Source organism: Mercenaria mercenaria, chromosome 1 (assembly GCF_021730395.1).
Source record: "Mercenaria mercenaria strain notata chromosome 1, MADL_Memer_1, whole genome shotgun sequence".
In the NCBI taxonomy this organism is placed as follows: domain Eukaryota; kingdom Metazoa; phylum Mollusca; class Bivalvia; order Venerida; family Veneridae; genus Mercenaria; species Mercenaria mercenaria.
In genome coordinates, this window is record NC_069361.1 from 92,316,271 (window position 1) to 92,338,757 (window position 22,487).

A 22,487-nucleotide genomic window follows, 5' to 3' on the forward strand; every position below is an offset into this window, starting at 1 on the left:
TCCTAAGTGTGAAGATTAAATAAGATCCAAACCTTTGTTCTTCTATAAGCTACCTATAACTAAAGTTATTGAGCGGAAATCATTTTTTCTATTTTTAGCAACAGCAACCTTGACCCAAATGCTATACTAACCATTGTCTCCTTACCATCTATCTAAAGGCCATGTTGGGTGTCTATAGCTTGTTCCAAATCAAAGTTATTGTGTGGAAACTAAGTTTGACACCTGCCCGCCCAACGGCATACCCCAATCTAATAACCATTTTTCTATGAAAACCTGGTTAATAAACTGATCATTTTTTTGGCCAAATATACTACATATGTAGTAAGAATGGGGTCTTTCATTTTAATAATACATATATGGTGATCTATAAAGTAAACAAATCTTCTAAAACAACACTTAGATTTTTGCCAATACCTTAATATTATTGGAGGTAATTTTCTTATACCAGTATTTGGCATATCTTAAGGTAACTGCAATGCAAATGGCATACAGAAATTCAATAAAAATTCAAACCATCTGATAATTCTACCCATTTTACAATCACACACAGTATTTAGAAAGTTACAAAAAGCACATAAACAAACATTTTAAACAAGGACATTTTATTTTAATAATATAAACAAAGCATGAAATATGTAACAATGCCACTGTTTTGTCAACGCTGGGAAGAAAAACTTTTTGAAATATACTTTTGATAAAACGTAAATCTTGATATACTCACAGACTGTGTAGAGTTTCTTTGACAGAGGAAAATAATAAAGGATGTGGAATCCAGTATTAACTACTTATAAATCAAAAATAGCAAATGATCATTATATTAATTCTGTTGAAAGTGGATAGGGATGACTTAACCCCCTGCTGAAATATTCTGACAATAATGGGGTCAAAAGGCGAAAGTTGCCTTGTGTGAAAAAAGAAAATTCTCGTGTGTCACATTCAACAAGAGTGCCAAACTGTCACAATATATGATATCACTGCCAATTACGTTTGACTTTTAAAAACCAACAGTTATGGAGCAGAAAAGACTGTCAATTTTCTAAATTTTGACTTATTCAAGTGCCTAACTTCAGAGCCACAAAGTTTATACAGCTAATTATTGATATCGGCTTATCAATATATGCCCATAAACAGTCTTAGTTTTGTAAAACTGGATAAGAATTGCCTAAGCCATTAAGCCAACATTGTCAACTTTTGAAATTTTAACTTATTTAAGGGCCATAATGCAAGAGTAACTTGGACTATCCAGCTGGTAATCAAAATTACCTGAGTTATCATACCCATGGAACACACATGATGAAGTATGAAACAAAATCATCTGTATCATAAAACATAAAAAAAAAAAAGTATACAGTATATTATCTCCAGAGAGACCTGGAGGATCCGGTTTATAGAAGATGGCTCGAGATATTATGCGTAAAAACCATGTGGCAAAAGTTTGGTGAACACTGGATAAGAACTGCTCGAGTAAGACAGTGGTCAACTTCTGTAGTTGTTATCCAACACAGGTCTTCCCATGTTATGTTCCATTTTCTCAAGCATATAAAAATGCGGTACAGTAAAAAATAAAAGCAATTAACCATAAAAATGTGAGCAAGTTACTAATATGAATGCAATTTATTTACCAATTTGTACGTTGTGACTTTTAAGACTGATGCTGGCAAAAACTAAGCGTTGTGTTACAAGATTTTCGATGTGTGTAGCCTCAACATTATAATGAATTAAACTTGCGTCAATACAATTAAAACTGATTGTCATTTTCCTAATGACTGTTTAAGTTCTGGTAGACAATTTTCTGGAGAATCAACATGTAACTGTAAGGTCCATTGTTCCTCCTATACAGGATGATTAATGTTGTGATTATGGCAGTGTTGTGTTCTTATCACTGAAATATCAGCCACCAATTGCTGCTGTTGTCTTGTATCAAAGTCATCCTACTGCAGCTCTCCTTAATTCAATGTTACAACCAGTAAAATCACATCCTGTTTGTACACTCAGCTAAGATCACATCATGTCTGTTTACTCAGCTAAGATCACATCATGTCTGTATACTGAGCTAAAATCACATCATACTTTAATACTTAGCCAAGATCACGTCATCTTTATATACTTAGCTAAGATCAAATCATGTTTGATGAAAAAGTTTGTCTCTTAACTGGATCCAACTACAATTTTGTACATTTCTAGTACATATTAATAGTTTGCAGCCCTGACCTCTGTTATCTGAATGGACATCCATTAGCCCAATGACCACGGCTACCTGAAATATGTTACACAGTATATACATAATAAGAAAATATATGAGCATTTGATATAAGTATCATCTTGTTTCAGAGTACGCAAAATGGTCTTCTCTGAGAGGATATGGTGATTCAAATATTTGAAATTCAGCCTGACAAAATATTACTAGAGTTAACTCTTATATGGTTATTCTTTAAACTTATCATCAAACTTATTACTTTCTGAACAAGGTAGTCAGTCATCAAAGCAAAAGTAATTTTACAAGTTCTGTGTTTTCAGCACTGTTTTTTATTACAGGCAACTATATCTTCTTCAAAATTATACCTTTCTGACCAACAATTTATACTATGACAGCATTCCATTTCTACTACTTTCATTATGGTCACAAAGACATCATTTTTAAACTGGCTGAGCAGTCAAGTGAGGTATTTTGGAATTGCAGGAAAATGTGCATCAGTCATTCATAATAAATATTTCATGCTATGAAGGTGAGCTGAAACTTAGTGATACTTACCACAGTTATAACAATGACCGTATCCTCCATAGTAAGCATCTCCATCACCTTCAATGTCAGAATCAGACAGGGAATTGTACTCATCATCATCATCAACATCACTGTCATCTTCGTCCTCAGAGATCATGATTGGTGGAGGTGGTTCTGGTAATGCTGGCGGTGCTGCCATCAACCCACCTCTAGTTCTGCCCCTCCCTCGACCCCCACGACCACGCCCCCTTGCTGGAGCAGGGGCTGGCTTAGGTTTGTTGGCTTCATTGAATGCAGCTTCTTCCTCTGTAACACAATATATAAATAAGTGTAAAACCTACAACCAGTCCAAAGTTTCAGTTTTAGATGTACTTCGCAAGAGCATGGTGCCATTACTGTGAAGAGCAACTTACGCCCAAAGCAATGTGCCTGTCAAGTACAAGAATCATAGGTGAAAGCATTCTTATGTAATTGAGCAGAAACTAAACTGCAAACAGGATTGATGACCCAAACCAGAATCACATTATACGCCTGTCTGATCATTCTGCGTGACGGTGACCATAATCTTTGACTAAGGAACCCCAAAATTAAGAGAGGTCTATGGTGAATATTCTTGAGCAACATGTAAGCAACGTTTGAGGGCCGTAGATAGAGTAATTCTTAAAATATTGAGTGGGAACCATTTAGGGATTTTTCTAGGGTTCCAAAAAAGGGCAGGGTGCATTATTCCCTGCTCACCATCTGGGGCAACTATGGAGCACAGTTTCATGGCTATAGAGAAGTCATTTTTAAATTCATTTAATTAGCATGTTTAGTATTTTTTAACTTCCACCTGAAAAAAAAGAAAATCTTCCATTTTATTTTGACTACAGTTTCTGTAAAGGTGTATATTAAATTAAAGTGTTTAAAAACTTACTTTTACGTTCAACAACTAGTTCTTGTCTTCGTGTTTTCATTTCTTTACTGAATTGTTCCACCATTTTTTCTATATAACTGTCTAGCACTACAGAGTGCATATGTGTAGTAATGGCTGCTCTACACTGGGGACATTCTTTCTTCACTTTCATCCACTGGTTAATGCACAATGAACAGAAGGCATGGGAACAGTTTAATGATGTTGCCTGCAATCAGGAAATTGGAATAATTTTTACTTTTCTGCATTATATAGTTTAGTAGAAATGTCTGTACGTTGCAAATGAGAAGTTTTTTTTGTAATTGTGATATACATTATACATACTTTATAAGTAAGCCGGTCATAAAGAAATTTTTATATGCTAGTACCTGTTTATGACTTTGAAGTTACTAAATTATATTCCATACATACTAAGTCTTATTATACATACTGTGAAATCATTAATATTTGTGAGGGACTAATTTTCATGGATTTCGTAGTTGAGTCAATCCACGAAATTTAATCCTAAAGAACAAATAAAATTGCCATTCATTTTATGTGTAAAAATTAAAATCCACGAATTCATATCCCCACGAAATTGCCATTTAGACCAAAACCACGAAATTTCATGCCCACAAAATTAAATGATTTTACAGTATTGCAAATATTTGTTTGTGTGTGAAGTCTAAAGAAGCCTCTTGTAGCCACGGTGCAGACATACAAGGTGAAAGGTATACATTGTATTGGGTTTATCTGTAAACTGATTAAAGAGAACACAAACATGCTTTTGGTGTCAATATTTTTAAAAACCCTACTTATTTGTTAATTTTGATTCAATGTATTTTAGGTCTGTAAGATCTGCATTGACACCAACAATTTCAAGGGTTATGGACTACAAAGTGTATGAGGAACAAAGTGTATGAGGAAAGTGTGCAAAGTTTCAATGATTCAGCTGCTTTGAGTAATAACTCAGATATGAGTTTGCAGAAAATCATTAACAAAGTGTTAACACGATGCCAACAGTATGGCAACAGTTCCATGGTGAGATTAACATGCAGTATGAAAATAAAACAACATGCCCTTAGGTGTTATTTCTCTGAATTTCTGTAAAACTGCTCTATAATATTCTGTATGTAAGTCTTTGAAAATATACAAACTGTACTGTATTTAAATTCTTTCATAAACTTGTATAGAAATCACACAGAATTCTAATGAATGTCAACAAACATCCTGTTTCATAAATCATCAATACTGTTAACACTTGATATACATCATTTTCTCACCAAAAATTTGCAAAGGTGACAATATTTTCATCTAGATGTATTACAGTACTGTAACTTCTTACCCTTACAAACAGTTCATTACATATGCTACACTGTAACTCTGTCTCCATCAATTCAGCAAAGTTCGATAGGACATCTTCTTTGGCTCGTAGCACCTCTTCTTCTTTCCTATCTTTCTCCTTCTTTGTATCATTGAGCTGACTTTCTAGCAATTTCTGCTCTGCTTCTTTGTTTTCTATCACCTTCAAATGAAAGATATTTCAATAGCTTGAAATCACAAACCTCATCAAGTTTATACACATCTGCTTGTCAAATATTATCTAAATATCAACATCCAGCTTTCATCACAATCAAGCTAAAATAAATTAAACTAAACTAAACAGAATGTTGAACAGTACAAAGAAATTTCTGAATAGAAACTACACCAGATCCAACCTAACTTTGATAATCTACAATGTAAATCGAGATGACAACAAACAGATAATATATCCAGTGTTGCATCTAGGACACACGATTCCCGTATAATTTTGGCCGATCGCGCTAAGTTTTTGCTGAATGAGCGACCAATCGCGCGCATATATTGGCTGTTCAAGTGTTTCGATGCTGAATCCATTCCAACCGTGGTGTAAACTAATCTCCACCATCTTTATCCTGGGCTGTGTCTATAACCCGTACTGAACCGGTATTGACACCGATATTCGTCAGCGTTTAAGTCAGTAGTGATCACCATTACCAGTAGTCTTCTGCGTGTTAGTGTAACACTTGTAAACAAAAGAAAAGTTTTATGCAGCTTATAGTTTGCTGTTAATCAGTGTAAATTGAAAGGTTTGTTATTTTTCTGCATTAGACATACTTCTTTGGACACCAACCCCCCATTTTTCACAGACCCCCACCCCCCTATTTTTTCTGAGTAGGAGCGGGGGAAATTCCCCCCTCTTTTCCGGATCCTAGATGCAACACTGTATATCTAAGAGACTCTTTTTCCTTATATCATATCATACAAGTCAATTCAAAGCTGACAAACAATGTAATTATGTTATAGTATATTTTCATTCTAAACTTATTTTTCTCAGTAAAAAATGGAATACAGTAATTTCATCTCAAAAATGCATTCTGAGAATCACGTCAAGCTTCAATGAGTCTGTCAACAATTTTCATCATTTATACAAAGATGTTGTCATCCAAGTTTCATGAAAATCCTTCAAGGGGTTAAGGGGATAGAGACCTCAAACCTTTGACCTTGAGTTTTGACCTTGACCTTATGTTGACATGGCTGACTCATGAGATCATTTGACCCAAGTTTGATGAAACTCCTTCAAGGGGTTTAGGAGATACAGAGTGAAAACAAAATGGAAGACTCAAACCTTTGACCTCAAGTTGTGACCTTGACCTTGAGCTGGCAAGGCTGACTCGTAAGTTCTGCAAATTGTCTTGATGAGGTGATCATTTGACCCAAATTTTATAAAATTCCTTCAAGGGTTTTAGGACATATAGAGCGGACATGAAATGTAAGGCTAAAACAATTCACCTTGAGTTGTGACCTTGACCTTGAGCCGGCATGGCTGACTAATGAGTTCTGCACATCGTCTTGGATAAGTGATCATTTGATCAAAGTTTCATTATGAATCCTTCAAGGGATTTTAGGAGATACAGATCGGACACAAAATGGAAGGCTCAAACCTGTGACCCTGAGTTGTGACCTTGACCTTAAGCTGACATGGCAGACTCATGAGTTCTGCACACAGCCTTAAGAGGTGACCATTTGACCTAAGTTGGATGAAAATCCTTCAAGGGGTTTAGGAGATACTGAGCGGACACAAAATGGAAGGCTCAAACCTTTGACCCTAAGTTGTGACCTTGACCATGAGCTGGCATGGCTGTCTCATGGGTTCTGCACATCGTCTTGATGAGGTGATCATTTGACCCACGTTTTATAAAATTCCTTCAAGGGGTTTAGGAGATATCGAGCGGACATGAAATGGAAGGCTAAAACCTTTGACCTTAAGTTGTGACCTTGAACTTGAGCTGACAAGGCTGACTCATGAGTTCTGCACATCGTCTTGATGAGGTGATCATTTGACCCAAGTTTCAAGAAAATCCTTCAAGGGGTTTAGGAGATATGTAGCGTACACAAAAGTGTTATGGACAGATGGAAGGAAGGACGGAGAGAGACCATTCCTATAACCCCCACCACTCGTGGCGGGGGATTAAAAACACTTTATCCAATACTGAAATATACTGGATATATGGTCACATGGTACAAATACATATCACTGACTGGAAGTGAACAGGAGGACCATGATGGTCCTGAATTGCTCACCTGTCCCCAAATGACCCAGTTTTGAACTGAGTATGACGTCGTTTTTTTCTATTATTTGACATAGTGACCTAGTATTTGAGCTCATGTGATCCAGTTTTGAACTTGACCTAGATATCGAGATAAAAATTCTGATTCATGATTTTTGTTTGTTTCGGGTTTAACGCCATTTTTTAACAGTATTTCAGTTATGTAACGGCAGGCAGTTAACCTAACCAGTTTTCCTGGATTCTGTACCAGTAGAAACATGTTCTCCGCAAGTAACTGCCAACTTCCCCACATGAATCAGAGGTGGAGGACTAATGATGTCAGACACAATGTCGTTTATCAAATAGTCACGGAGAACATACGCTCCCCCCCCCCCCCCCATGATCGAACTCATGACCCCGCGATCCGTAGACCAACGCTCTTCACCTACTGAGCTAAGCGGGCGGGCTCAACTTTCATGAAGATCCATTGAAAAATATGGCCTCTAGAGAGGTCACAAGGTTTTTCTACTATCTGACCTAATGACCTAGTTTTTGAAGGCACTTGACCCAGTTTCGAACTTGACCTAGATACCATCAAGGTGAACATTCTCACCAATTTTCAAGAAGATCTCATGAAAAGTACGGCCTCTAGAGAGGTCACAAGGTTTTTCTATTAACTGACCTAAGGACCTAGTTTTTAAAGGCACGTGACCCAGTTTCGAACTTGACCTAGATATCATCAAGGTGAACATTCTGACCAATTTTCATGAAGATCTCATGAAAAGTATGGCCTCTAGAGAGGTCACAAGGTTTTTCTATTTTTAGACCTACTGACCTAGTTTTTGACCACACGTCATCCACTTTCGAACTTGACCAAGATATCATCAAGGTGAACATTCTGACTAATTTTCATGAAGATCCATTGAAAAATAAGGCCTCTAGAGAGGTCACAAGGTTTTTCTATTTTTAGATCTAATGACCTAGTTTTTGAACGCATGTGACCCACTTTCGAACTTGACCTAGATATCATCAAAGTGAACATTCAGACCAACTTTCATGAAGTTCCATGGAAAAATATGGCCTCTAGAGAGGTCACAAGGTTTTTCTATTTTTAGACCTAATGACCTAGTTTTTGATGGCACGTGACCCAGTTTCGAACTTGACCTAGATATCATCAAGGTGAACATTCTTACTAATTATCATGAAGATCCATTGAAAAATATGGCCTCTAGAGAGGTCAAACAGTTTTTCTATTTTTAGACCTACTGACCTAGTTTTTGAAAGCATGTGACCCAGTATCGAACTTGACCTAATTTTCATGAATATCCATTTTAAAATATGGCCTCTAGGGAGGTCACAAGATTTTTCTATCTTTAGACCTACTGACCTAGTTTTTGACCGCACGTGACCCACTTTCGAACATGGCCTAGATATCATCAAGATGAACATTCTGAAAAATTTTCATGAATATCCATTGAAAAATATGGCCTCTAGGGAGGTCACAAGGTTTTTCTATTTTTAGACCTACTGACCTAGTTTTTGATAACACGTGATCCATTTTCGAACACGGCCTAGATATCATCAAGATGAACATTCTGACCAATTTTCATGAAGATCCATTGAAAAGTATGGCCTCTAGGGAGGTCACAAGGTTTTCTATTTTTAGACTTATGACCTAGTTTTGGACCGCCCGTGACCCAGTTTCGAACTTGACCTACTGACCTAGTTTTGGACAGCACGTGACCCAGTTTCGAACTTGACCTAGATATCATCAAGATGAACATTCAGACCAACTTTCATACAGATCCCATGAAAAATATGACCTCTAGAGAGGTCACAAGGTTTTTCTATTATTTGACCTACTGACCTAGTTTTGATGGCATGTGACCCAGTTTCAAACTTGACCTAGATATCATCAAGGTGAACATTCTGACTAACTTTCATGAAGATCCATTGAAAAATATGGCCTCTAGAGAGGTCACAAGGTTTTTCTATTTTTAGACCTACTGACCTAGTTTTTTGATCGCAGTTGACCCAGTTTCAAACTTCTTCACCAAGATGAACATTCTCACCAACTTTCATAAAGATCCCATGAAAAATGTGACCTCTAGAGTGCCACAAGCAAAAGTTTACGCAAGGATGGACGGACGGCGGACCCTGCACGATCACAAAAGCTCACACTGTCACTTTGTGACATGTGAGCTAAAAATAGATATACAATAATGTATTATAGCTGTAATAATCTTTTTTGATATACATGTAATGTAATATTTACAGGAGATTTATGCTAATACCTTTTCAAGTCTCTGCCTTTGCTGTATAAGCTCCTCTGACAGCTGTTTGTCCTTCTCTCGCTCTGACTCAAGTTCCTTTTTCAATTTCTCCTCTACTTTCTTCTTCTCTTCCAGTAAAGCTATAAAAAATGTTTGAATTTTTCTAACGGGGTTTAACACTGTTTTCAATGGTATTTCACTTTAATATGTGATGACAGGCAGTTATTCTAATTAGTGTTCCTGGATTCTGTACAAGTACTAACCTATTACTACTAACTGTTAGAACTAACCGTACTGAGCTAGTGGACTAAAAACTTTTGAAATATCAACATTTTTACACAGTCTATTAAAGAACACTTGTTTTTCAGGAACATTTTAATTTGGAGAGGTCCTATATTTGTTAATTTAAAGACATTTTTATTCTTACCTACATATTTCTTTTTAATGTATGTAATATATACATGAATATTTATACAAGAGCACCGCAATGCAGAGCAATATATGCCCGAAAGGTATGACCTTTCATCCCTAAGTGTGACATTGACCTTGAAGTGAGCCATCCGAAACATGAACTCTGCACATCGTCTTGATGTGGTGAACATTTGTGCCAAGTTTCTTTAAAATCCTTCCAGCAGTTCAAGAGATCCAGAGTGGAAATGAAACAAAGTCATATGACCTTTGACCCGTAAATATGAGCTTGAAGTGAGCCATCCGAAACATATGCTCATTATGTCGTCTTGATGTGGTGAACATTTGTGTCAAGTTTCTTTGAAATCCTTCAAGAGGTTCAAGAGTTACAGAGCAGACACGAAACTGCTAATGGACAGACAGACAGATGGACAGACAACAATAACACAATACATCCCTTTGGGCATATAATAAACGAAAGGGATCATATTAAAAAATTCAAATCGTTAAGCCATACAAAAATCATCACATCACTATTAAACAAGTCAAAATGACTTTGGTCAGATTTTTTAATAAGCACAAAATATATAAATTTCTTGTTTATTTGCTATTTTTGGGCATAGTCACTTCTTTTATTTGTAAAAGGTTAGAATATCTGGTTTACATAATAGAAATGACTGTGAAGTCCATTCTTTTTATATTACCTCCTATCTATAGCTACGTTAGTACAAGTTCATATGCAACAATTAAAGTACTGTTTTTTTACTTGGACAGCTGTTTAATCTGTCTCTAATATAAAATTTAAAGCACTACAGAACCTTAATTTATAACACAAAAATTTAACATACACAAACTTTAAACTTTTAAGTGCCAACAAAGGCTCAGAAAACCTACCTTGTTTCTGTTTTTCAAGGTTCTCTAAGAGTGTAGCTTCTTTTACCTCAAGCTCTTCTTTCATTCTCTCCTGCATCTCTTCTTTCTCTCTAGCAAGCTCCTCCTACATAACAAAATTTAAACCAGTTAGTTCTTAATGTAAAGTTTAATTTCACAAAGATTATATACTAAAATTAACAACAAGAGGGCCAAGATGGCCCTAGGTCGCTCACCTGAGAAACACACCATAATACACCATAACAGTGTAAACATGTTTGACCTAGTGATTTCATAGAAAAAAATATTCTGACCAATTATCATTAAAATTGGAGCAAAAACAAGTATTTTCTTTGATTTGACCTACATTGTAGTGACCTAGTTTTCGACCGTAGATGACCCATATTCGAACTAGATCTAGATTTTATCAAGGCTATCATTCTGACAAAATTTCATGAAGGTCAGATGAAAAATACAGCCTCTATCACATACACGAGGTTTTTCTTTGATTTAACCTAGTGACCTACTTTTTGACTACAGATGACCCATTTTCGAACTCGGCCTAGATTTCATCAAGGTAATCATTCTGACCAAATTTCATGAAGATCAGTTGAAAAATATAGCCTCTATCGCATACACAAGGTTTTTCTTTGATTTGACCTAGTGACCTAATTTTTGACCCCAGATGACCCATATTCAAATTTGACCTAGATTTCATCAATGCAATCATTCTGACTTAATTTCATGAAGATCAATTGAAAAATATAGCCTCCATCACATACACGAAGTTTTTCTTTGATTTGACCTAATGACCTACTTTTTGACCCCAAATGACCCATATTCGAACTTGACCTAGATTTCATCAAGGTAATCATTCTGACCCAAATTCATGAAGATTAACTGAAAAATACAGCCTCTATAGCATACACAAGGTTTTTCTTTGATTTGACCTAGTGACCTAGTTTTTGATCCCAGATGACCCATTTTCGAACTCGGCCTAGATTTTATCAAGGTAATCATTCTGACCAAAATTCATGAAGATTAATTGAAAAATACAGCCTCTATCGCATACACAAGGTTTTTCTTTGATTTGACCTAGTTTTTGACCCCAGATGACCCATATTCGAACTTGACCTAGATTTCATCAAGGTAATCATTCTGACCAAAATTTATGAAGATTAATTGAAAAATACAGCCTCTATCGCATACACAAGGTTTTTCTTTGATTTGACCTAGTGACCTAGTTTTTGATCCCAGATGACCCATTTTCGAACGCTGCCTAGATTTTATCAAGGTAATCATTCTGACCAAAATTCATGAAGATTAATTGAACAAGAGCTGTCTCCATAGGATGACACATGCCCCCGATGGCACTTTGAATGAATAGTTATGGCCGATGTTAGAGTTTAGGACCTTTGACCTACGGAGCTGGGTCTTGCGCGCGACACGTCGTCTTACTGTGTCACACATTCATGCGTAGTTATTTTAAAATCCATGCATGAATGACAAAGATATGGACCGGACACGCCCATCAATGCACTATCATGAAAAATGACCTTTAACGTCTAAGTGTGACCTTGACCTTTGAGCTACGGACCTGGGTCTTGTGCATGACACGTCGTCTTACTGTGGTACACATTCATGCGTAGTTATTTTAAAATCCATCATGGATGACAAAGATATGGACCGGACACGCCCATCAATGCACTATCCTTATAACGTCTAAGTGTGACCTTGACCTTTGAGGTACGGACCTGGGTCTTGCGCCGGACACGTCGTCTTACTGTGGTACACATTCATGCCAAGTTATTTGAAAATCCATCCATGGATGACAAAGATATGGACCGGACACGCCCATCAATGCACTATCCTTTAAAGTCTAAGTGTGACCTTGACCTTTGAGCTACGGACCTGGGTTTTGCATGCGACACGTCGTCTTACTGTGGTACACATTCATGCCAAGTTATTTGAAAATCCATCCATCGATGACAAAGATATGGACCGGACATGCCCATCAATGCACTATCCTTTAATGTCTAAGTGTGACCTTGACCTTTGAGCTACGGACCTGGGTCTTGCGCGCCACACGTCGTCTTACTATGGTACACATTCATGCCAAGTTATTTGAAAATCCATCCATCGATGACAAAGATATGGACCGGACACGAAAATTGCGGACAGACTGACAGACCGACAGACGGTTCAAAAACTATATGCCTCCCTTCGGGGGCATAAAAATACAGCCTCTATCGCATACACAAGGTTTTTCTTTGATTTGACCTAGTTTTTTACCCCAGATGACCCATTTTCGAACTCGGCCTAGATTTCATCAAGGTAATCATTCTGACCAAATTTCATGAAGATCAGTTGAAAAATACAGCCTCTATCGCATACACAAGCTAAATGTTGACGGACAGACAGACGCCGGACATCGAGTGATCAGAAAAACTCACCTGAGCATTAAATTAGAATCAAATCTATTTTGTTGCTGTTTTCTTTTCCAAGTATCTAATATTTCATTATGTACAAAATGTATTGAGCATGATTTAAGGAGGTAGGTTACCTTTATATTTGTATGTGCGCATGTCCAACCGGAAGCTAACGTGACGATTTACGACGACGTTTACGACAAACTAAATGTGTTTGTATATTCATTCTTCTGAAAACAAATCACAGACCTGTCTTCGATCTGACGCTTTATGGTTTAATAATGCAGAAATAATGAATAAATTGCCGCAGAAACGCTTCAAAACAATGTTGCCTTAAAATGAAGTCATTGACGTCATGACGTTACGTGTCAGTTACCGCGCAAAATTAATAGCTTTTATCTTGAAAGTACGTAATTCTGTGCATTTTCTTTATTCAAACTATTTTCAAATAACCATTATTTGCTGAAATATTTTTTATAAATCTTTTGCTCTGAATAATAGTCAATATTTTGCTTCTTTTATGTAGTTATATTGAAATGTTATGCGGAATGTAAGAAAATGGATGATGGTATTGTTATGTTATTTGGAATATAGTTGGGTCAGAGGTTACTTGTTACGGCCATTTTCAAATACAAAATCTAGCAGTTTGATTTGTAATACCTATTTTACAGGTTCCGTTGATAATTTGTTACTTATATACTAAAACTAAGATCTAAAATTGTTCAAATTTCTGTAGAAAATTGTGGTTTCTTGAATTGAATTGATGTTACCATGGAAACGAAGCCCGTGACCTATGTATCTAAATGTAAAATTCAAAAGCGTTGACACTAGTCTATTTAAGAAACACAGCTTCGGCTTTTTATTTTCATTTCAACAATATCCATGAGAATAATAGTAGCATGCTGAACGATTTTTCCATGAAAAATGCCAGACGAGGGGTACTGCTGTAAGTATTCTAAGCTTAGAAATTTGTTTGAATAAATGCAGATAACACGAAAATATAACTTACGTTAGAAATAATATGTTTTAAAGCTACATCAACTAGAAAGATAATCTTATTCAATATTATTTTATAAGAAATTACGACAAAAAGCAAGATATAAGCCATTTTAAACATCTCTGTTGCCATGGTTACTTTAAACTTTAAGAAAAATAGGGTACCATGTATAGTGCTTGGTATTTTGCTAATAATATTACCCAAATATTCCATGTTGGTCATTAACAGAATGGCACTGAAGCCATCGAAAACCCCTATTTTTATACATAGTTGTTTAAAAATGAGAGAAAATTCGTTACCATGGAAACACGAGCCCCGCGACATATACATTTTAAGCTTATATTAGAAAGCTAACGTGCATACTAGTAAAATTATAGATTATGCTGACTTCTACGGATATCAATGAAACTAAAATATACTGAAAAGTGTTAATTATCCGTATTTTCCTTCTTCTTTCAATATGAAATACCTTTGGAGGGTCATGTTCCTCAAACCTGAATAAAAAATGAACTTGAAGGGACAGAGACAAACGAAACTGAGATTTTAGCAGTTAAAACTTCATATTACACGAAATACAAAAAGATGCTGCGGTTCAACTAATTTGAATTTACCCTTGTAACAAGGTAACCTACCTCCTTAAGAGAGCACAATATTATCATAGATAGAATCCAATCTGAAATAGATGTTTTTATAGAAAAGCAAGTCTCCCCTAAAGCATTGTTGTAATAGGCAAAAAGTCAAAAGGGGACAGAAGCGAAAGACAAAGAGACTCTGCATGTCCAATCATCCCATGAAGTTTTAATGTTCTGGGTCAAGCGTTTCTCAAGTTATGGAATGGAAACAGTTTTTCAAGTTCAGACACCTGTGACCATGACCTCATCTACTTAGCATGTCCAATCATCCTATGAAGTTACAACATTCTGGGATAAGTGATTCTCAAATCGGAAACAGTTTTCCCTTTTCAAGCCCCTGTGACCTTGACCTTTGAATAAGTGACCCCACAAAATCAACAGGGGTCATCTAATTTGCATGTCCAATTATCTGATGAAGTTTCAACATTATGGATCAAATGGTTCTCAAGTTATTGATCAGAAACGGTTTTCCATGTTTAGGCTCTTGTGACCTTGATTTGTGATGGAGTGATCCCAAAACAGTAGGGGTCATCTACTCCGTAAGCCCTATCATCCTATTAAGTCTGAAGGTTCTAGGTCAAATGGTTCTCCAGTTACTGATCGGAAACAGTTTTCCATTATATGTCCTCTTTGACCTTGATCAAGAGATCCGAAATCAATAGGGGTCAACTACTCTGCATGTCCAATCATCCTATGAAGTTTCAACACTTTTGGTCAAGTGGTTCTCAAGTTACTGATGGAAAATTGTTTTTCCATGTTCAAGCCCCTATGACTTTGATCTTAATCAAGACCCCAAAAACAATTGGAGTCATCTATTCAATAAAACCTATCATTTTATGAAGTTTAAATGTTCTAGATCAAAGGTTCTCCACTTATTCATTGGAAACGTATTTCCAGGTTTTGTCCCCTGTAACCTTGACCTTTGATGGAGTGACCCCAAAGAACCATAGGAGTCATCTACTCTGTAAGTTATATCACCCTATAAAGTTTTAAGGTTCTAGGTCAAATGGTTCTCCAGTTATTGACTGGGAATGAAGTGTGACGGATTCTAGCCCCTGTGACTTTGACCTTTGATACTGTGACACCAAAATCAATATGGGTCATCAACTCTGCATATCCAATCATCCTATGAAGTTTCCACATTCTGGGTCAAATGGTTCCTAAATTATTGATCAGAAATGGTTTTCCATGTTCAGGTCCCTGTGACCTTGACCTTTGATGAGCCCTATCACCCTATGAGGTTTGAAGGTTCTAGGTGAAACGACTCTCCAGTTATTGATCAAAAATGAAGTGTGATGGATGGACAGACAGGGAAAGAACAATGTCTCCCCCAGTGGAGGGAGAGGAGGTTCAACTGAACATTTAGCTCAGAAATCTGTACAGCAAAACTAAGATCTTTATCACCTGTTTCTTCTCTAACTCTTCTTTCATTTGTTTTTCTTTCTCTTTCAGACCTTCCAACATTTTTACTTGGTTTTCTCGTCTCTGCTTCTCTTCCTTTAATTCCTGTTCCATTTCTTCTTTCGCTGAATCCTTTTCCTATTAAAATGTAGCATAATTGGTACTATAACACTACAGATGTTTGCAACCGTTGATGAACAGAATGTTTTTCTGATGGTGAACAAAATATACATATTAACTATTAGTTGAATAAGTTTTGTTTAAGGAAGGGGTTCATTTATCATCAAACTATGAAGATAAGTAAGTTTTAATGTCCGTTTCTAAAACATGGCAGTCCTAAAGTGATACCATTTTAAAGGGCAAGGAATGCCTGACAAGTGATATTATAAATCCTAGCTGACGAAATTTACATAAGAACAACTTTGCCTTTCCCTTTAAAATCTTTTAATTTGTTACGTGAACAACTTAAGGTATAGGTCCATGTTTCAGAGAAAAAAGTTCGAACATCATCAAATCATGGAAAGAAAGCATTGTTTTACTTGAAAATTTGACAGCATATAAAACATTTATATTATTCTACAAAACCATTATCAATTTACTGATATATGTATTGAATTCCGGAAAGGGACTGCATGAAGGGGCCACACTTCTGGACAGTTCAGCGCCTTTAAAAACTCACCATTTTTTAAAAGCTGTTTTCACATCTTCGTTTTGATGCATTTGCAACATCGTGCGAGTGTTTAAACTTTACATAACTAGGTAAAACATCGTTTTTGACAATTGTTTACATTTTTTCTTTACAAATGGCATTCTTATTTAAAGGGGGACAACTAATTAAGAATATTTTAAGTATCCAACTCTGTGGGACAGAACAGTAAAACATGTACTGGACAGATAAGTTGTGTGTCAAGATGCTGTTCATTCGTTAAAAAAATCTGTTGTTTTGTGATATACTACTAAACCTTAACTGAAGGTTACTCTAGTTTTCATGACTATTCGAGATGTCACTTTATAGGAAAACATACAGAAACTGACTGACAATATGCACAAATTGAAAGATTCCTTCTTCACATTATATATATTTTCAAGTATATACATTTTATCTTGGCAGTAAAATTCTGAGTTCTTACCTGTAGTAACCTTTGCATTTCTTTGAGTTTAGATTCCATTTCTGCTAATTTTTCTACTGCTTGGGCTTCCTGTTCCTCCATTTTCTTCCTGTACTTCTCATATGGAGAATCATGACCTGCAAGAGGTCTTTTCCGTTTTCTTGGACTAACATCATACCCAAGATCTGGCTGGGAACTAGTCACAGCACTGTCACCCGTTGGTTTCCCTGTCCTACTACAAGATGGTTTTTCTTCCTAAAATGTACAGTTATCATTCAGTAGTTTAGTTTAGCGTCTTCACAATAATTAAATTATACTTTCAAACACAGGTCCATGCCTGCAAATCTCAGGTCAATAGATACAACTTTTTTTTATCAAAGTACTAACTTCACAGTTAGAGCATACAAGTTTTACATCAATATTACAACTTCACCTTAATATTTAATTAAAACATGACAAGATAATGGGAAGTACGTTGACAATTTACCTCAGAACCTTCAATACTGTATATCCTGCAGAAAGACTTATAAACAGTCAGGGGTGTAACTGTTTTAAGTTATGTAACCTATTTCAGTTACTTTTTCAAGCATTTTATAACCTGTATTAGTTATAAAATATAGATAACCCAGGTAAGTTATTCAAGAAAAGCCTTTTTACTGTTCTCACAAAGTGACCTTCAACGTGTAATTAGTAGCAAACCAGGGTTTTCCCGGACGCAGGTTTTCTGCGTCCCTGACGCGCTTTTACTGCTTTCAACTCGCATTTTTTAGTGCCTCTGCGTCCACTGGACCCGCAAAATCGGTCACGGAACTCCTTTGCACTGAAGCCTCCTTTGCGCAGATACTCATGTAAAATGCGCAGTTTTTTACCAACGGGACCATCCCCGAATCGTTGGTGCTCATTATACACAGGTATAGACGATTTTCCAACTTCAAAACAAGTTTTGTTATCGATGTTCGCCATATTGGTAAAGGGAAACTACTCTCCGCGCTAACTGTCATCGCTAAAATCTAAAATTGCCGTTATGTTTCGTAAAAGATCGAATGGTTTATTTTTTTATTAAACAAAATTAATTTCATATAAATTTAAAGTATTTTGATGAAAAATATTAATAAATCACAAAAAATTATGATACTAATTAAGGATCGAGTATTATCTTTAACCGAGATAAAACTGTGAACAACATAATTGACACGAGGTGACACCTTAATTGCCGGTAATTACTGGCTATTTGATCATAACAAAAAGACTATCACACCTTTTGTAATCGGTCTGAATTGAGAAGCTCATGCCATTTTGAAAGATACCATTCCAAAATATTGAATCAACTGCTATCTAAATTAAAAAGATACAATTAAGTTCATTCGTTTTTAGGGTAAATTTTTATAGTATTAATGTCCAATTTCAAGATAAATAACTTGTGGACCCCCAAAAATTATTAGGGACCCTTAAATTAGCAGCCATGGGAGTCCAATAAAAAACTCGAGGGAAAACCCTGGCAAACTGTGGTTAATCAAATTCTCTTTTAGTCTGATCATGACCTGATGAGCATAATGGATGTAAAGAGTTTTATAGCTTAAAAACCATTTGCGTAAGACTTTATCAGCCTTGCGTAAAAAAATTTACTGCATAGCTGGAAAGATTAAAGGCCAAGGATTCAGGAAATGATTGCATTAGTCACATTCAAAATGAGGAATTGACACAAGAGGGCTTTGTAATATTTTATGATAACTGAAACAAGTTATGAAAGTAAACGCAATAACTCAAATGGGTTATAAACTGTGATAAATTGAAACAGTTACACCCCTGACTGATAAATGTAACTTAATAATGCCAACAATAAATTAATTGATCAACATATTCAGGATTGTGACTCATTACAACCTCTGCCTCATTGCCATCCAGCCTCCGTCTTTTCCCAGATGACTTCAATCCATCTACAGTATCCTCTGCTTTCCTCACATGCTTTACTTTGAGTGCAGCGTAGTACTGGAATAGGAACTCAGGCGGTGCTTCTGGACTTGTTCTCACTCCAAACTGAACTTTATCTCCATCTTGTAGCTTATACAATACCATAGGCTCTAACTTCTTGTCATTGATAAACACTCCATTCAAACTCTATAAATAATATAGTATACTGAAGCAACAAAACAAAACTTCATTTTTCTACATTCAATAAAATGGATAAAACAAGACTTAAGGATGTTACAATAAGCAAAGCAGTAAGAAATCTGCAATCTTTCTACAACATTTTCTCCAAACAAAGTTTAAGCTAAACCTATACAATATATAAATGCTCCGGACAAAGTAATTCTTGTATCTGACTTTTGGCCTCAAAGTGTGACCTTGACCTTAGACCTAGGGAATTGTTTCTTACAACATGCATGACACTCCGTCTAGTGGTGGTGAACATTTGTGCCAAGTAAAATCAAAATCCCTCCATGCATGAAGAAGAAATGCTCCGGACAATGTTGTCATTCTTGTATCCTTTGACCTTTAAGTGTGACAATGACCTTAGTCCTGGGATCTGGTTCTTGTGCATGACCAATTATGCGTATGGAGACGTCGAATTTGGCGTTTCCGAGAACCCTGTCTATTTTAATAATGACTATGTATGTTCCTTTTCTTTTAATCAAACACGGCACTTGAGAAATTTAGTATGGATACAAATCTGCATTGTACCAATGCCACCAAAGGAATATCAAACATATAGGAAAGGTCTTTCCAGATCAGATTTTACAGGAGTTGAAATCCTCATACATCACCAGAGCGGACAGATGATTATCACCCTCTACAGTACACTACCAAGCTATGTTTACAAATCTATGATGAAAAGAACCTTAATTCCCATGTGCAGGCAGCAGGGCTTTTCATCAGGATATTGGGAAGAGGCCTTGGCCTTTCAAACTGGGAAATTTATGCGTGACAATTGTCCACTTTGAGAAAAATAATCAACTGGAAGTAAACACGGAAAGATAAATTAAATTTATCTCCCTTGAAACACGGACTAAAATCCAGGCCATGGAACATAACAGATTAGACTTGTAATGTGTCACATGTGGTTCTGTGCACTGTTAGGCTATAATGCAACAAAAAATCAATGCCAGACATACGCTTTCTCTGGAAATACTAAAATGTAAACAAAATCTTAACCATCTGCTGGCATGATTTTGGGAAATCTACCTTACATTTTGGGAAATATCTCTGCCACGGTTGGGAAAAAATAGTATAATGACCTTATACAGGTCTCTGTTATATGAGGATGAAAAGGCCTGCACTGAGTAGATATTTTACACAAGCTAACCATGACTGCACTTTAAGAAATAAATGTATGAAATACCCAGTGACTGGGAAAGAATTTTTGTCTATGGGACAATGTCTCGTAATACATAAAAAGTTATGAGACATTTGAAAAATTTATGTGACATTCGGAAATTTCTATGAGACAGTTGCAACTTGTGTTCTAGGAATCAGTATCTTTGCAGATTAAAGCACCTCTTACATGTGATAGTAACTTAACACTGTGACAGCTTCACAACTTTATTTTCAATCATTTATGAATTTCAAAACAATGGCAAATAAAGTAACATTTAATACTTTTCAGACTTGAGTGTACGTCATTTAAAAAACCAACACAAAGAACCTTACACTCAACCATAATACTGTTTTTATACACTTTAAAACAGCTTTATCTTCTAAACAGTGTGATTGCTAGACTGCCTGCTGAAATTCAATAGCAAGTTTGGTGCCTCAGTTGCATTAACGTGGTCAGAGGGAGCTTCATGTCTCGTCATTGATCATAATAAGCTTGAAGCTTATATCAGACATAAAATTGTTTTTCTTCTCGTTATCAACACATGGTTTACAATATAAAACACCATCAGATTCATATAGCCAAGGCCAGAGTTTAAACCAATTAGACTGAATTTTTCTAATGTGTTTTTAAGTAGATGCAGTTGTTTCAGGCTCTGACTGACTAGACTTTTCTTGATCAACCTCGGTAGGCTCGGTCTCGGATAATGTCATTTTTCGGTGCCTCGTTATTGTTGACATCCTTTTGCATAAAATTAAATGGTAACTTCTGTTGACCTTTAATGGGCAACAATTTTCTCTTTCTGGAGGTCATGCTTGAAAACTTACATAAAAAACGAAGACTAGAAAGAAATGTTCTCCCAAAACAAACGTTTCTTAATACCGGAAGCGCTTTCACTACGCGCACAAGTTACATCCCTTTACATCAGATTCGTACTCAAAAATATTCGACATTTCGCCCTTTCGCGTTTTTATGCGACGCAGGGCGCACCAGCGCTTAAACTCGTGAGACATTTTTCATTTTTATGTGACTATGGCGCATGGCGCATGGGTTTCCCAGTCACTGATACCTTGTTATCTTTTATAGTCCAATCTCCACTCTTTTTTTTCTTCAGTATTGCATGGCATCTCGATATCATAGTAGATAAAATACACACAGTCACATCTGGATTCCGGCCTATGGTAACCTGCCCAAAACAAAATCAGTGCTTGTCAATAGTTGGCCAGAGCTCCTGAAAAGCTACATGTATTTGCCTATTTACGCAGTTAAATTTGCAGAAAACCCAATTGAATTCATGCAGTGTGCGTACTGAAATGCAATGAAATTTCCTAATACCCAATTCATTAAACTCGCTTGCGTATCGCATTATCCGTATCCTGGTTCCTTCCATGGATTCCCGCAAACATTAAATTTTCTTGAACAAACAAACAAGAGGGTCATTGACCCTAAAGCGCTCACCTGTGTACAAGGCTTTAAGTGTGTTTGTATAAGTACAGAGTTAGGTTTCTTCTATGTTAGCCTCTATTATATACGCCACACACACTTCTGAACCTAGGGCAATAATTTGAACAATTATGGTAGACATTACAATTAATTTTTATCTGATATCACATGCCAAATATCAAGGCTCTAGCTATTATTGATTCATAGAAGAAAAGTGACCACGCCCCCTGGCAGCCATGTTTTTTGACGAATCGGAATAATTTGAACGATCTTGGTAGAGGGTCACACAAGAACCATTTGTGTCAAATTATTGTAAAATCGGGCTTGCAGTTTCAAACAAGAAGATTTTTAAAGTTTCCACTATATACATATAGGGAAAAGTGACCACGCCTGCTGGCAGCCATGCTTTTTGACAAATCAAAACAATTT

The 22,487-nt window shown here is 36.2% G+C and overlaps 1 protein-coding gene across 2 annotated transcripts in view; it reads right to left on the reverse strand.

The window, feature by feature from the left end:
* Positions 1-328: 328 nt before the first annotated feature.
* LOC123530364 (E3 ubiquitin-protein ligase RNF8-like) overlaps positions 329-22,487 on the reverse strand; it is a 37,846-nt gene continuing 15,687 nt past the window's right edge. Inside the window, exons 2-11 of one of the 2 annotated variants that reach the window (XM_045311138.2) lie at positions 21,685-21,801; positions 19,187-19,420; positions 17,324-17,557; positions 16,197-16,331; positions 10,759-10,861; positions 9,478-9,596; positions 4,960-5,139; positions 3,639-3,843; positions 2,753-3,028; positions 329-2,257 (exon numbers count right to left, since the gene is read on the reverse strand). In XM_045311138.2, the coding sequence (XP_045167073.2) occupies positions 2,217-2,257; positions 2,753-3,028; positions 3,639-3,843; positions 4,960-5,139; positions 9,478-9,596; positions 10,759-10,861; positions 16,197-16,331; positions 17,324-17,557; positions 19,187-19,420; positions 21,685-21,801 (1,644 nt within the window). In that variant the 3' untranslated portion in view covers positions 329-2,216. The remainder of the gene's footprint in view (positions 2,258-2,752; positions 3,029-3,638; positions 3,844-4,959; positions 5,140-9,477; positions 9,597-10,758; positions 10,862-16,196; positions 16,332-17,323; positions 17,558-19,186; positions 19,421-21,684; positions 21,802-22,487) is intronic. The other variant, XM_045311146.2, reaches the window with a different exon arrangement.